This window comes from Dromiciops gliroides, chromosome 3 (genome assembly GCF_019393635.1).
Source record: "Dromiciops gliroides isolate mDroGli1 chromosome 3, mDroGli1.pri, whole genome shotgun sequence".
Lineage (NCBI taxonomy): Eukaryota > Metazoa > Chordata > Mammalia > Microbiotheria > Microbiotheriidae > Dromiciops > Dromiciops gliroides.
Genome location: NC_057863.1, coordinates 403286281 through 403302736, shown reverse-complemented (window position 1 = coordinate 403302736; position 16456 = coordinate 403286281). Strand labels below are relative to the sequence as shown.

At 38.2% G+C, this 16456-nt stretch overlaps 1 protein-coding gene across 2 annotated transcripts in view; it reads left to right on the top strand.

The window, feature by feature from the left end:
- The window catches only part of ARHGEF4 (Rho guanine nucleotide exchange factor 4), a 265862-nt gene that overhangs the window by 25358 nt on the left and 224048 nt on the right, over window positions 1-16456 (top strand). For both annotated transcript variants that reach the window (XM_043991992.1, XM_043991993.1), the window contains exon 3: window positions 4277-4406. In XM_043991992.1, coding sequence (XP_043847927.1) covers window positions 4277-4406 — 130 coding nt within the window. The remainder of the gene's footprint in view (window positions 1-4276; window positions 4407-16456) is intronic.

Here is a 16456-nt window from a genome sequence, read left to right as displayed (position 1 = left end):
GTTGAGTATGAAGATGGTATAACTATAAAGTAATTAGAATTTATTTTGTGGCTTATAGATAATGAGTCTCATGACTAAAGTCAGGCTAGGTTGTTAAAAAAGCATTGTCTTAAACCCAAATTCTACTCATCCTTCAAAGTCAAGCTCAGCAAATTACCTTCCCATCAGATCATAGGACTTATGGGTGAAATAGACCATTGAGGTCACCTAGATCAGACCTTCTTAAACTTTTTCTATTTGTGATGCCTTTTCTCCTGAGAGTCACCCTGGATATGTAGGTATATAAAATAGATATAACCTTTTACTGTTGCCAAATTTTTCATGATCCTCACATTTGGTTATGTGACCGCATATGGGGTCACAACCCACAATTTAAGAAGCTAAGATCTAGACCCACCTCTTCATTGTATAGAGTAAACTGACAACCAATGGGGCTAACAGACGTGCCTGAGGTCTCACAGATTGTAAGTGTAAGGGCTGGGATTTAAACTCAACTCTTCTGATTCCAAATCTAGTTCTCCGTTCTGCTGTAACATAGTACCTCCCTTTACTGACTATCCAGGACCATTACAACCTGCTTCCTCTGAACTCCGTTTGTCTAGAGGCCACTGTCTATATGACCTATAATTGTCATGCATTGTCCTAGGTAGTTATATTTTCCTGTGTCTACACCTTATCTCCCCAACTAGATGAAAAAACTGTCACTAAATCTTCCCCTTGTCTTATATCTCCCTTGGCACCTAGCAAAGAGCCAGGCATGGGGTAGGTACTCAAATACTTGTTTGAAGTTGACTAAGGGAAGGCTTAGCCTTCTATGTGCTCTTTAGAAAACTGGAGGAAGGGCTGCTGTTTTGATAGATATGTAAGGTGAGACATATAATCCTGTGGTCATATTTGTGTACTTGACCTTTAGCGGTGAAGGTGGTGCCCAGCAATTCAATATGAATAAACTCAGGAAAGCTCCCTGCTGTCATAGAAAGCACACTAACCTAGGAATCAAGAAACCTGAGTTTAGGTCTTGGTCCTATCATAACAACAACAACAACAACAACAACAACGTTTACATAGCACTTAAAGGTTTGAAGAGTACTGTATTATACATTCTCACATCTTGATGCTCGCAGCCACCCTATGGGATAGGTGCTATTATTATCCCCATTTTACAAATGTGGAAACTGAGACACAGAATGATTGAGTAACTTGCCCAGGGTGAAAAAGCTAGCAAGTGCCTTAGATCACATTAAAACTTAGGTCTCGGGGCAGCTAGGTGGCGCGGTGGATAGAGCACCGGCCCTGGAGTCAGGAGTACCTGGGTTCAAATGCGGCCTCAGACACTTAACACTTACTAGCTGTGTGACCCTGGGCAAGTCACTTAACCCCAATTGCCTCACTTTAAAAAAAAACAACAAAAAACTTAGGTCTCCCTGATGCCAATTCTAGCTTGCTTAGTCATTACACCAGCTGCCTTGTTAACTTGCTGTGTGACCTTAAGGAAGTTATTTCCAATCTCTGGACTTCAGTTTCCTCATCTTCAAAATGAAGCCATTGGACTATGCTCCCTTCCAACTCTAAAATCCTAAGATCCTATCATTTGATGACCTCAAAGGCTCCTTCCAGCCCCCAAATTCCACAATATTGAGAAATTTAGCCCTAAAGGAAAAGAACTTCAAGTCAGAACTTGTGATAAATTTTTTACCTGTGAGGAATGTCCTGTCCTTGTCACAGTTCTGATCCATCTCTTCCCAACTTTATTCTTCCTTTTGTTTCTTCTGAACAAACATTTAAACATTTAAAGCTTTACTTTCTTTTTAAAAATATTTTTCCATTCCTTGGTGTTACCTTAGCCCTGCTGGTAGTGAATAGAGGGAGAAAAAATTTTGACTCCTTCCCAAAATGTACATGTGGATAAAAAGACATTTATATGTTGAACTGACATCAGTCCTCTGGTTTCATCTCCCACACCAGAATGGAAAAATTTTAAGGTTCCCTGTTAAGAATGGGCATGATAGGGGGCAGCTAGTGGTGCAGTGGATAGAGCACTGACCCTGGAGTCAGGAGGACCTGAGTTCAAATCTGGACTCAGACACTTGACACTTACTAGCTGTGTGACCCTGGGCAAGTCACTTAACCCCAATTGCCTCACTAAAAAACAAAAAAACAAAAACAAAAAATGGGCGTGATATTTGTGCCAACAAGATCAGCATCTGCCATTAATTAGGAAGATCAAATTTGTACTCAGTACCTTCCTAGGTCTCTTATTCTCTTTTCCCTCAGGTACACTTCTCCTCTCCTGCTAACTAACCCCTGGCTGCTCAGAGCTCCTAAATTCTGGGGCCTCCACGGTGGCCTGAATTTCCTGGGTAGCTTGGAGTATATTCCCTATGTGTCTTAAGACTTTGTTTATATAGTTAACCCTTTGGGAAAGTAATTTTATAAAACAATTCCCATTGAGGTATTATATCTGATTATGGGTTAATGTATTACCCCTCCCAAAATATAAAAATAATTTTTGTTATTCTCACTTAAATATTAATATCAGTAATTGCTTACATTTTTATACTGAGCATCTTCCTCAGAACAAGCTTGTGTGGGAGTTTATACAAATATTATTCCCATTTTACAGTTTATTATTATTTTAAAAGCTAGAAAACTCCTATAGTCTTTAGAAATGAAACTCTACTGTTGGGAATTCATATACTGTGATATCTCAGTGGAGAAAAAAAGTTATGCTTAATTTAATAATTATAAAGATATATATGAGAAGTAGCATGTTCTGACAGAAGATAGCTTAGAGTAACAAAGGTATAGTGTATACAGCACCAGACTTGGGGTCAAGAAGATCAGTGTTCCAATCTTGCCTTAGATTCTTACTAGTTATGCAGGCTTATCTGGGCCTCAGTTTCCTCAGCTGTGAAATTAGGGGGGTTGGATTACCTCTAAAGCCCCTTTCAACTCTACCTCAGTTATATAACTGATTCAGGGTCAGGAAGACCTGGATTCGAGAGTTGCAGATGAGTTGCTAATTGGTGCTGGTAGAAGGAGTTTCCACACAGTTTCTCACATTATGCACTATGTAGTAGAGCTATACTCAGCTACACTGAGTTAGGTTTCCATACTGCAGTATAATGAATGAGGAAAGGATGGGGGTTGGTGGAGTAGGAGAGAGGAGGAAGGGCAAGGGTAGGGGAGAGATGCTGTTATCTCACTATGCTAAACTGGATACTGACCTTTCACAGTCTCTTGCTACATAATTTATGCAGAACTACCCTTGTGGCATCTCAATCAATATTAACAGATGCTTTTTGAAAAATTCCTAGACATAATCATTTGGAATGGGAATTTGAAATAGGAATTTTACACTGAAATGTCTTGGTGAAGTTTTGTATGTTATTTTTAATTTTTGTTTCAGCAATGGTAGAGCTGCTCCAAATGAAATACATCCTAATGAGAGAGGATAGGGAAAGGGACAGAAGTTGTGATTTCATTGGTTTGGGGGAATTCTCAGGTGAGGAAACTCCCTTCACCAATTCAGGTCAGCACCTTCTCTGCAATTCTTAATCTTGCTCAGGGTTACCCAACCAGAGGCTTGACAGATGAATCTGCCAGAACTTTCTGACTTCAAGGTTGGCCTTCTCTTCACTCTATCAAGTGGCCTTTATGTCCTTAAGGAAAAAAGTAAACAAATAAAGATGTCACATCCTCATGTCCTTCAAGTAAAATCGGGGCCCCATGAAACCTATGAGGATTTTAGAATCTTGGCGGTCCCTTCAGAAGTAGAGAACTCTGCCAACAGAACCAACAGGACTGTCCTGAGAAAAAAGTAGTGAAGGCACCAAAGTTTGTCTTTTGCTTTTTTGCTTTTTTATTTGTGGAGTCTACCTTTCTTTCCTCAGCCCCATCCAGGCTCATGTTGGCACAGTTACTTTGGTCAGGGGGAAAGGAAAATTTTCACCTAGAGGTGTGAAGGACTTAAAATGGGATCCCTACAAGGGGTATATGCATTAAAGAAATAAAATAAAATAAAGGAGAATCTGGTAAGAACAGTGCTTAACCCTAAGAGGTAAAACATGAAGCACAATGATAGGGCTGTGGGTGATAATGTTGTTTTTGGTTTGGGCAGAGAGCCCTTTTCCATATCCTTTGCATCCTACCACATCAACAACCATTCTACCTGGGGTAGTTTTGAGTAGAAAAAGGAAGAGGCAAAAGGGAAATCGGTAATAAGAAAATAAAGGTTGGTCCCCTTTCAACTCTTCTTTCTTCTCTCCATCTTCAGGCTCGCATGAAGATGTCCCTTACTTCCCCTGTGCCTTTAGACATTCTTGCTCTGAAGATACAATCATTCTCCCAGAGTGCACCGACCTGTTTGGACCACAAGTGCTGGAGAGAGAGCATCCCATTTTCTGGTAAGTACACAATTTCCTTTTTGCTTTGGAGACTCACCCACTTGCTTTTAGCAGGGAAGGCTGACAGGTGTCTATTTTGTTGGGGCCTGGGCACTGTTTTTTTGGTTTGTTTTACAGAAGGATGTGATGACGATCCTTTGCTACTCCTGGCAAAGAGGGACTTAGTGGTTAGCAAGAAAAAAGATTAATATCAAGTTCCATTATAACAAATGCTATCACAGAAGTCTCTATATAACCAAACAGATTTTCCAGGCAGGATTGTACAATGAAAATTTTATTTTAAGCTCTATTTAATAACAGACATTTCTGATTCACCCAAATGGCATAGTGAGGGCTTCAGAGTATGTTATAATTGGGATTGTTTCAAAGAGATTCTTCTTTTATATTTTGTATCCTGAGGGATGAAATTGAGAGTATTTCTATTTGCAAAACACTAACTTTTTTATTTTGTTATTTTGTTGTTTTTGTGGCCACAGCAGGTTTGTGCTTGGTTTTTGCTTGGTCTAGTTCAGTCAGAAGGATTTAAATTTCAGCTCAGAGAGATAAGGAACTAAGAATATTCAGGAAAGATTGTAAATTAAGAATGTAAAATTGGACTTTCTAAATCAGAAGCAGTTTTCTACCAGAAAGGAGTAAAATGTGTGCCCACCTTGGGGGCAGCTAGGTGGCACAGTGGATAAAGCACCGGCCCTTGATTCAGGAGGACCTAAATGTAGCATTTCCATTAGGAAAGCAAAAAGGAGAACATTTTGTGGGTCCTTTTTACAGAGGCAAATCCATAAAATACCTGGCATCCAGGTTCAGTCCACAAATTATTTGGCATCCTGGGTCTAAGCCTCTCCTGGTGGAGAGGATTTATTGGAAGCAGCTGAGACTGGTGGGAGGAAGAAGTTATCATAGATTGACCAAAAGAGAGAGATGAAGTCAAAGCTCATGGAAACCATGTTCGGGCTCTTCTATTCTTTCTGGGTCAGCTTCTGCAGAAGACTGGCTTTGGTCTGAGGATGGAATAGTGTTGGAAGAAAAGTGAGTGCTGCCTTGCTTCTACAGCATGCATGTTGATGTGCCATTCTCTCCCAACAGCTGCTGTCCCCATTTGGCCTTCTAGGACTGAAAAGCAATGGGTTATCTCTTTCCCCTCTCACCCACCATTCACTCCCATGCCCATCCTATGAAGGACCAGGGGCTATTTGCCCCTTGAGTGGTGTGAGATGGATGATCTTCCCAGCTCTGTTCCTAAGACCAATAGTTGGGGGGGGCAGGGGAGGGAGGGAGAGGTCACATTGCTCAAATTTACAAACTTGACCTCTGGATCTATCTCAGCATTCTTTTCTTGCTCAGGGACAATGGGAATGAAATACCACAGCTAGGCAATAACAAAAGCCCCCTTCCTTAGAGAACAGAGACCTCCTCTCAGGCTAAATCCAATCTCCCTCCTCCCCCATCCCCCACTCAACATACTACATGGATTTGTCTCATGAGTCTGTGCTTGTCAGGGCACTGCCTTCAAGAGAGAGTTGATAGCTATATTTATTCAGAGTGTGATAGTCACTGGGATGAATCCTTCCTTAAAGCAGGGTCTCTCAAATATTAAACTCTATAAATGGAGTTTTATAAGTCCACCTCTTTCTCTTCTCCTTTATCTTGTCATCTTCCCTAAACCCAACTATCATTTCCCAAGGCCAACCCTCAGCAAAAGGTTGTTGTTGGCCAAGTTTGGCCTTGTGAAGGACATGCCTTGTAAATTGGAGCATCTTCTATATGATCAGTATGAGCTCTTTTGAATATTATTTACCATGTATATAGTTCAGGAACATGTGGTACTCACACTCATATATTTATCAGCTCTTACAGGTTTGAAGCCTTAATCTTAAATTTGGAAACTGTCAACATTTTTTTCCAGTAGTAAAGGAGTCATATTTTTATGCTTCACTGTCCAGTTGGTTCTATTCTGTTTTCCCAGATATATTCAGGCTCTTGAAGTAATACTTGGAACTAGTTAATGAAGGATTTTGGACTGCTAGGAGTATTTAAGATAAAATAATATTTTCTAATAGAAACACTTTTTAAACTTAAACATATATACGAGTAATCAAATAGCTAAGAATAGGACAAGACTATTCAAAATTAGGTTTAGGGTTTATGTGCTAGAATTTGGAATATTTTATTAATATGCCCTCCTTGCTTACCTCATTTAAAGTTTGATACTCAGGTAGACTTGTTATTTCAAAGTTGCAATGCAGATAAGTTATTTTTTTGTATGTTTGAGGAAAAAGAAGGAGAAAACCTTAAGAGTCTATTGTTATTCTTTGGTCAGTTGGGAAGAAAAGATAGCTTTCCTTTTCCCTCATTCCTTTTTCTGTTCCTTTTTCTTTTGAATTCTTCTTCACCTTTATTTCCTTTCCTTTTATGAATCACAGAAACATAATGTTTACCATAATATTTAGCTTCAACAGCTGAAACACAGATGAAAATGAAGAAGGAAAAAAAAAAATCAATGAAAGTAAATGCCCGAAGTTGACACTCTAAAGTGTATGCCTTCACTCAAAACTACCTATTCTTACTATACATACAATTAATAACATATTTGTAAGCTTTAGAAATATCTCATTCTGTGCTCTCAACAATCCAGGAGACAGGTGGTATTATTATCCCATGTTATAGATGAGGAAACTGAGGCAGACAGAAGTTAAGTGACTTGCTAGTCACTAGCTAATTTTGAACTCAGATCTTTCTGACTCCAGGTCCAGTGTTCTGTCTACTATACTACTTAACTGCCATCTGATAGGCTTAAATATCTGATTCTTGAACTCACAAGTGAAAAAGAAGCAAACTAGAGGGGTGGAGCTTGCTGCTGGCAAATACCAGGGAGGAAAAAAAGAAAGACATAATAGCTGACAAGGAAGGAGGAGACAGAAAAATTATTAAAAAGCAGACCTAAGTATAGTAGTCTGGCATCATTTAGTTCCAGGGCAAATAGCACCTTCACACTTCAGTACTCACCTTAGAGTATCACTCTATGACAATATGGTACAATAAAAATTTATAATGATTCTGAGTCATCAATAGAAGTTAGATGATCAGTCAACCATCAAGCAATAAACATGTATTATGTACCTACTATGGACTTATTATGCCAAGCACTGGGAACACCCGTAGAAGAATTAAACAATTTCTACTCTCAAGGATCTTACATTCTAATGAAGTAATCTATCTATCAATCTATCAATCAATCGATCTATCTAATCTATCTATCCTATATAAATATACATATGCCACATATATAATACATATTCTTTAATAATAACATTTAGCATTTACATAGCACTTTAAGAGTTACAAAGCACTTTATAATTATTTCATTTGATTCTCACAACAAATATGGGAGGTAGGTACTACTATTCTTTTTTTTACTGGTGAGGAAACTGAAGCAGACAGAGGTTAAGTTACTGGTCCACAGTCATGCAGCTAGTATCTGAGGCTAGAATTGAATTCATATCTTCCTGATTCCAACTCTATCATGCTTTTCATTGTACTACCTATCTGTGTCTATATGTACATCTATATTTATACAACTATAGGGGCAGCTAGGTGGCGCAGTGGATAGAGCACCGGCCCTGGAGTCAGGAGTACCTGAGTTCAAATCCGGCCTCAGACACTCAATACTTACTAGCTGTGTGACCCTGGGCAAGTCACTTAACCCCAATTGCCTCACTAAAAAAACAAACAAACAAAAAAAAATACAACTATATACACATCTAATATTTATGTAAATATCATTTGTATTTATATTTATGTTATTTATATGCATGTAAGGAATAAAATGTAAACAAATAGAAGGCATTAAATACAGGTTAGTTGGAAGGAGGGCATTAGTAGCTAGATCAGGAAAAATGTAGGAATCAATATCTACTTCATGCAGAAGGTGGTATTTAAGTCATGCCAACCTATTCTGTTAAAGAAGGAAAAGAAAGTATATTTTGGAAAGATTTCCATTCAAAATAATAAAAATAAATAAATATTTTGGTGCTTGAAATAATAAAATTCAATTCTCTAGAAATGCCATATTCATTCTCCAGTGATTTTTGGTACAGTAGGTATTGATATATGCTACATTTAACATGGTGCTAAAATAAATATAGATAGATATACATTTCTCAAGGCGTTGGATAGTGGATAGAGGTCTGGCATTAGATTCAGGGAGACCTGGATTCAAATCCTGTCTCTGACACGCTATTTATGTGATCATGATCAAGTTACTTAATTTTTCAGAGCCTTAGGTAAGTTTCAGACTACAAGATACAGGCCCTATTGCCAATCTGCATCTTTGGAGGAAGTTTCCTGGAAGGAAGGAAGGATGGGAAGGAGAGAGGGAGGGAGGGAGGAAGGGAGGAAGGGAGGGAGTGCGAAGGAAGAAAAAATGAGAAAAGAAAAGAATGTTAGCACTGAAAGTAACCTTAGAAATCATTTCATCTAATCCTCTCATTTTATTGGTGAGAAATTGAGGCCTTGAGTTGCTGAAGTAGAAAGGTCTTAATTAAGGTCACATGGCTAGTTAGCAGCAGAACTCATAATTATATATTTCCAAAGTATCTAGAGCTGTAAACTTGTTGCAAATCAATTATTCATAAAATATTATCCTTTCTGCTTGGGTGGTAATGAAGGGAGAAATTGGGGGGATTTATGCCATCTTATTCTGATTGCAGCTCTGGTACTAGGGAAGTGTACCTGTTAAAGGAACTCTGAAGTCCCAATTTCTGCTGGCCTGTTACTATTGAAAATAGGCTTCAGACACTTGACACTTACTAGCTGTGTGACCCTGGGCAAGTAACTTAACCCCAATTGCCTCTCAAAAAGAAAAGAAAAGAAAAGAAAAGAAAAGAAAAGAAAAGAAAAGAAAAGAAAAGAAAAGAAAAGAAAAGAAAAGAAAAGAAAATAGCTTCTCAGAACCAGAGGTGGTTGGAAATTTCCAACTTTAGTTTAGTCTGGAGATATGGCACTCAGGCCTACCTCATTGAAAACAGCCTTGAGAGAGTTCAGATACTACTTTTCCAGATGTATATGACTGAGAAACTAAAGGTATTCTATTTTCTTTACCAAAGATAGACAAGATTTCTTTATATGTTTTTGTAAATAGTATTTTTAATTACATGTAAAGATAGTTTTCAACATCCATTTTTATAAGATTTTGAGTTTCAAATTTTTTCCCTCCGTTTTTCTGATCTTCCCTTCCCAAGATGGCAAGCAATGTGATATAGGTTATACATGTGCAATCATGTAAACATATTTCCACATTAGTCATGTTGTGAAAGAAGAATCAGAACAAAAAGGAAAAGCCACCCCCCAAAAAAAAGTGAAAACGGTATGCTTCAGTCTGCATTCAGACTCCATAGTTCTTTCTCTGGATGTGGATAGCACTTTCCATCATGCGTCTTTTGGAATTGTCTTGGATAATTACATTGCTAAGAGCTAAGTCCATCAAAGGTGATCATTGTACAATGTTGCTGTTATTGTGTACAGTGTTCTCCTGGTTCTGCTTACTTCACTCAGCATCAGTTCATGTAAGTCTTTCCAGGTTTTTCTAAAATCTGCCTGCTCATCATTTATTATAGCACGATAGTATTTCATTACATTCATATACCACAACTTGTTCAGCCATTCCCCAATTGATGGGCATTCCCTCGATTTCCAATTCCTTGCCACCACACAGAGAGCTGCTAAAAATATTTTTGTACAAATATGTCCTTTTCCCCTTTTTGTGATCTCTTTGGCATACAGACATAGTGGTGGTATTGCTGGATCAAAGGGTATGCACAGTCAAAGATTTCTTTAAGCAGAAAGCTACCTCATAGCATATTTCTAATATGATTCAGGCAATAAGAATTTAGTTGACTTGCATTTATTTGGGGATCACATAAAATGAAGCAACAGAAAATAAACCTGCCACCTCTTCTATAGGTCAGTTTTTAAAATATGTAAAAATAAGTAACAGAAAGGGGATGAGTTCTCCTGTCTACCATGCCATATTTCTTTTGCAGGCTAATGCTATATGTCGTACTCCCTAAATAAAGGTGCTACCAAAGGATCTGTCCTGGGACTTTTTCTCTTCTTTCTCTCTCTACATTTCCTCTCTTGGTGACCTCATCAGCCCCTGTGACTTTGGCTGTTGTTTCTGTGCTGATGATCCACAGATCTATATACCCAGCTTCCATCTCTCCACTAAGCATCAATTCTACATCATTAATTGTTGGTTAGATGTCCTAAAAACATATTAAACTCAACATGTCCAAAACTGAACTCATTACATTCCTCCCCAAGCCTTTCCCTTTTCCTAACTTCCCTATTTCTACTGAAGGCCCTATCATACTTAAGTATCTTTGCTTCATAATCATTCACTACTCTTCACCCTCATCCTTCCTATACAATCAGAGGCCAATACCAGTCCGTTCCCTTCTACAACATCCTTGTATCTCAGCTCTTCTTTTGCTTATGGGGCTACCACATTAGTTCAGGTCCTTATCACTTCTTGCTCAGATTATTGCAACTAACCCCTCATCAGTCTTCCTGTCTCAAGTTTCTCCCCATACCAGTCCATTCTACTCATTGCTACTGCTGCCAAAGTGATTTTCTTTCATTGCAAATCTGACCTTCCCACTCCCCTCCTCAGTCAACCTCAGTGTTTCCCTATTACCTCTAGGATCAAATATAAACTCCTCTGTTTAGCTTTTAAAGCCTTTCACAATCTGGTCCCAACCTATCTTTCTAGCCTTCCTGGATATTATTACTCCTGCCCCCAATTCTGTGATCTAACCAAACTGGCCTACCTCTATTGTTCATCACACATCCCTCCATCTCTTTTCTCTCTGCCTTTGCTAGGTTGTTTCCCATGCCTGGAATATACCACTCTCACCTCTATCCCATGAAATCCTTCTCAAGTCATAGTTCAAGCACTACCTTCTACAGGAAACTTTTTCAATTCCCTCTAAACAACTAATGCCCTCCCTCCTTAATTGCCTGCTATTTAACTTCTTTGTATTAATTTGTATTCCATTTATATTTATTCTGTACATACTTATACATCTGCTTCTTGTCTTCCCTTGATCATTAAACTTTTGGAGCAGCAATAGTTTCATTCCTTTATGTTTGTATACACAGAACCCCGAACAGTGCTGGGCACATATATGGGATATATATGTTGGGTGTGTAGATATGTGTATATGTCTGTACATATACACACATGTATGTACACACATATATAGATATATACATACATGCATATGTGTACGTATGTGTGTGTATATGTGTGTATATATATATCCTTCGAAGTGCCAGAAGTTACACCATTGGAATCCCTCCTTTGGATTAAGGCAAATATGCTAAAAGAAGACAATTAGAAAGGGCTAAAACATTTTGCTTCCATTAGTCAATCAATCCACAAGCATTTATTAAGTGCTTACCATATGCTAGATAGTATGCTAAGCACTTGGCATACCAAAAATAGGCAAAAAGACAATCCCTCTTTCCAAGGAGCTCACATTCTATTGGGAATCCAACTTGCAAAAGAAGTATACAAATAAGAGATACATAGTTTAAATTAAAGGTAATTGAATACATTGATATAGAGCAGCTTATTAAGAAAACTGAGGAATCGATTTTGATGGGAGAAGGTCACAAAGGTCTAGAGAATGGGAATAGACTAGAATGACAGAACTAAGAAGAAAATGCTGGTAATAGCTATGAAGGTGGCAGAACATAAAGGGCACTGGATTTCTGTGTGTTTACAAATAGGGTGAAGTGGAGAGCTAGAGAACAGAGCAGATGGCAAGTAGGTCACCAAAAGAAAGGGTGAGAGGTGGGGCAAGCCTGCTGACTTCACAATTAAAACACTCTCTTTTAATTAATGTGTCCTATGGTTTGAGGCCAGCCTGAGAAAGGGATAAAATACTAATTTCTTTGTTTTTTTTTTCTCTTAAGCTACCTGAATGTGTCCTAGGAACTTGGGGGTAGGGTGGGGGCTGATGAGATCATCAAGTGAAGCTTGGCTCAGGTTAAAGTCTTTTTTTTTTCTTTTGGCTGGGCAATGAGGGTTAAGTGATTTGCCCAGGGTCACACAGCTTGTAAGTGTCAAGTATCTGAGGCTGGATTTGAACTCGGGTCCTCCTGAATCCAGGGCCAGTGCTTTATTCACTGTGCCACCTAGCTGCCCCCTCAGGTTAAAGTCTTAGGGACATTCATGGTTAATAGACAGGACCTGGATGAAGATCCACAAAGGCTACAAAGGAGAAGGCAGTGTCATGAAAACCTAGAGAGAGGAGAGCATCGAGGAGATGAGGGTAGTCAACAGTATCACAGGCTACAGAGCGCTCAAGCAGGATATGGATGCCTATGTCTCTGGAAAGCTTAGGATCCATGCAGGGAGACAAAACCAGCATCCACAGATGCAGGTAGCAGCATAAGATAATATGTGAGCCAGGTCGACTGGTCCATACTTTTTTAAGTGCTATAGGAGTTCAGAGCGATTCTTCTGCTTTTCTAAGGACTTTTCTAATCTTCGGGGATGACCCTGCCTGGCTCCTGTCTGCACTAGCATTGGGAAGGTGTGTCCAGATGTCAGACATTCCCCAAATAGTCTTCTCTGCAGCCCTCCCTATAACTGGGCGGTTGAACTGGGTGGAGTCATAAACTCCAGAAAAGTGATGAACCAGGAGCTGTGGAGGCAGGATGTCAGCTACATTATGATTTAATTTTCTGCCTGAAGGGAACTTTCAGTTTTATCTGAACCATTCTTCTCCAGGTCTGAACCCAAATCATGCCAAACAAGGAATTGTCTACTCCTATTTATTGCTCAGGATCTCCAAAGGAGGTAACTCCACAACCTTCCTTGTCACCACAACCAGAATTTCTTCTTTCCCTTACAGGCAGGGAATGCCTTTCTGGGGTCCCATCTAAATCCCTGCCAATACAGTTTAAATCCATTCCCTTTTGTCGCATTCTTTTTTACAATTTTATTTGTGATATATAATCATATTATATATATATATATATCTCAAATATAAATATACACATACACACATTGACATATATAATGTAAATTTTCTACGTTATTACATTTAGATATACCTAGATATATTCTAAGACATATAACTTAGTATTTTAAATCCTTAAATAACTGTTTTATAAATAACATATACATATACATTTATATAAATAATTCATGACAAATTTGTTTAAATATAATTACTATATAAATGAGACCTAAATAACTCATAAATGCACACCATAGATATATATACCTCCTGTATCCTTCCCAGCACACCCCTCCCCCACCTTTCCAGATTAAACATTTTTATTTATATTTTTCTGTTCCAATCTCTATCCCTCCTTCCTCCCTCCCCTCACCCCTCTCCAAGGTGGCAAACAATCTGATATGGGCCATACATATATGATCATGCAAAACATCACCATATTTGTCACTTATTGAAAGAATGTGAAAAATAGCATGCTTCAATTTGTTCCATCAATATCAGTTCTTTCTTTGGAGGTAGATAGTATGTTTCATCAATATTCTTTGTCTTGGATTGTCTCGAATCATTGTATTGTTGAGACAGAAAATAATTGCTCAGGGTCTATTAACACCCAATCACAAATATCTCTTGGGGAAATGAAGATATTAATCACATATATAGTCATACATATATATGCATATATTTATATGGGAAAGTTAGTTGGGGAGACTCAATGTGTCTAGCTTCTTTTTAGAAGATGAGAGGGAAATATATTAGTTAATAGGCAGCACAGCATAGTGGACAGACAAAGTAGACTTGGCATTATGAAGACCTCCTTTGCTTCTACCTTTGACAAATGCTAGCTATGTGACCATGACTAAGGAGCTTCTCACCAGTATTGGTAGAGGGAGTTTTCATATTGGTAGATGTACCAATGAAATCTTAGGCCCAGACCAAATAGATGTGTGCTTACATAATTTTTGAACCTATTTAATTTTGAAATTGTAAATAATTTAAACAAGGCCGGGCTAATTTTCCTTTGCATTATAGATGAAGAATGAGTTTATGAGTAATGGTGGTCAGCAGCAAGAGGGTGTTCAAGTTATTTAATATAAGCTGTTTTCAGTGCCTTAGCAATATCAGCTTGTAGACAAACAATGTACTAATTAACAATAAGTATTCTATTTATTAAAGCAGGTCTAGCATGAGTGATTCTTGGAACTACTCGATAAACAGTTAATCATGGTTACTGTGCACACTCAGAGTGAAAAAATCTGCAATTTGGAATTCTCTAACTTAGCCTGTCTTCTCCCCCTCCCAGAATCATCCCTTTATAGTAAATCTGAATTAATACAGTCTGTCTATGTTCTAAGATTGGGTAAGTCTATCTGGGAGCTTCAGGAACTCACTCAGATGTTCAAATTGCCTATGATCTTATTAGTGTCATAACTACTATACCCTACTTGTTTTTGTGACAGTCACCAGAAACTTGAACTGATCAGAATAAACATCAAATTATGTGAGGAGGTCTCTAGAAGCAGTATGCTATAATATAGTGGTATCAAACTTAAATAGAAACCTTTCATCAAATTTCTGTGAGTACATATTGACTTAGAAAACCACACATTAACATTATCTGTCTTTTATTGTATTTTACCTTATTTTGTTTATTTTTATTTCTATTTATTTTTTAATTTATTTCTATTTCTATTTATTTCTCAATTACATTGTCATCTGGTTAAGGCTTACTCAAGAATGGCCCACTGATGGTTTGTTTAACAACTCTGGTGTATCAGATCAGGTGCTGACCTTGAGTTAAGAAGAATTGGGTTGGAATCCTACCTTAACAGTAACAGTGTGAACCTTATAGTTAATCTCCCTAAATCTCAGTTTCCTCATTCTATAAAGTGAGAGTGATCATAAAAATACTTTACAGTATTGTAAGGTTCAAATCAGATGATTTATGCAAAGGGCTTTGCAAGCCTTAAATTGCTACATGAATGCCAACTTTTATCAATATCACTAAGATGGAACTGGCACACAGTGCCATGAAAGGATTTTGGAAGTGGAAGAATTTTGGAAAATGGAAGAATTTTGAATCCTGGGCAAATCTTGTCACTTCTTGGCTCATACTATCACATTTCCAATTGATTTAATTACCCATCAGAAGAACTTAAAGAAGACTTGTAGTAGTGGGTGAGTGGGAGAAGAAAGGGAAAAGTAGGAAAGAAAACCTAATTTACCACAATCTAGCTCCCTTTTAAAAACTTCAGTACAGAAACTGACTGGCAGAGCATTCCATTAATGGCAGAACTAAGACTCCAGCAACAATATGGAAAGAACAGTGGAGTGGTGATGAGTAGATCTAGTTTCCACTTTTGGCTCTGCCACTAGGCTTTGTCACTTGGGGAAAGTCTATTAACCTCTCTGGGCCTCAGTTTTCTCATCTGTCAAAATAATTACAAGATTTTTAGGGACTCGACCAGCCCTAACATTGTGTCTCCCCATGGTTACCTGACTTCTAGCCCAGTGTTAGGTTTTCCACTGCCTCACATGGCCTTTAACAGTATCCGTGTCATTTCATTCTGTTCTCAAGGCTTTAAAGAAAGCTCTACTGCCTCCCTATTTTTTTAAATTTCCTCAACATTTTTTATTTAGTATTTTTATTCCTTTCTTCTACAAATATTTGAGTGGCTCCTTAAGGTCAGGAGTGCAGTGGAGAAACAAAGATGTCTAAGACTTGGTCCCTGCCCTACGAATCTAGTTGGGGAGATAAGACAGAAGGATTATAAATAACTACAAGACAAGACTGTATATGCTAATTGCTAGTTGCCTAGTTGCACTCTCAGTTTTTGCTGTGTTCCTTAGTGCTTGTCAGTGGGTTGTACCAAGAATGTTCTTTGGTCATTTGGTATGTTTATGTATTCTGTCTCTCCAAGAGGGCCTTCCTTCCTCTCTAGAGAGGCAGGGGGCATCTGTATTTTTCACTACCCCCACCCTCCTCCTATTATAGCCTTATCTAGGACTTTGCAAATACTGTGCCCT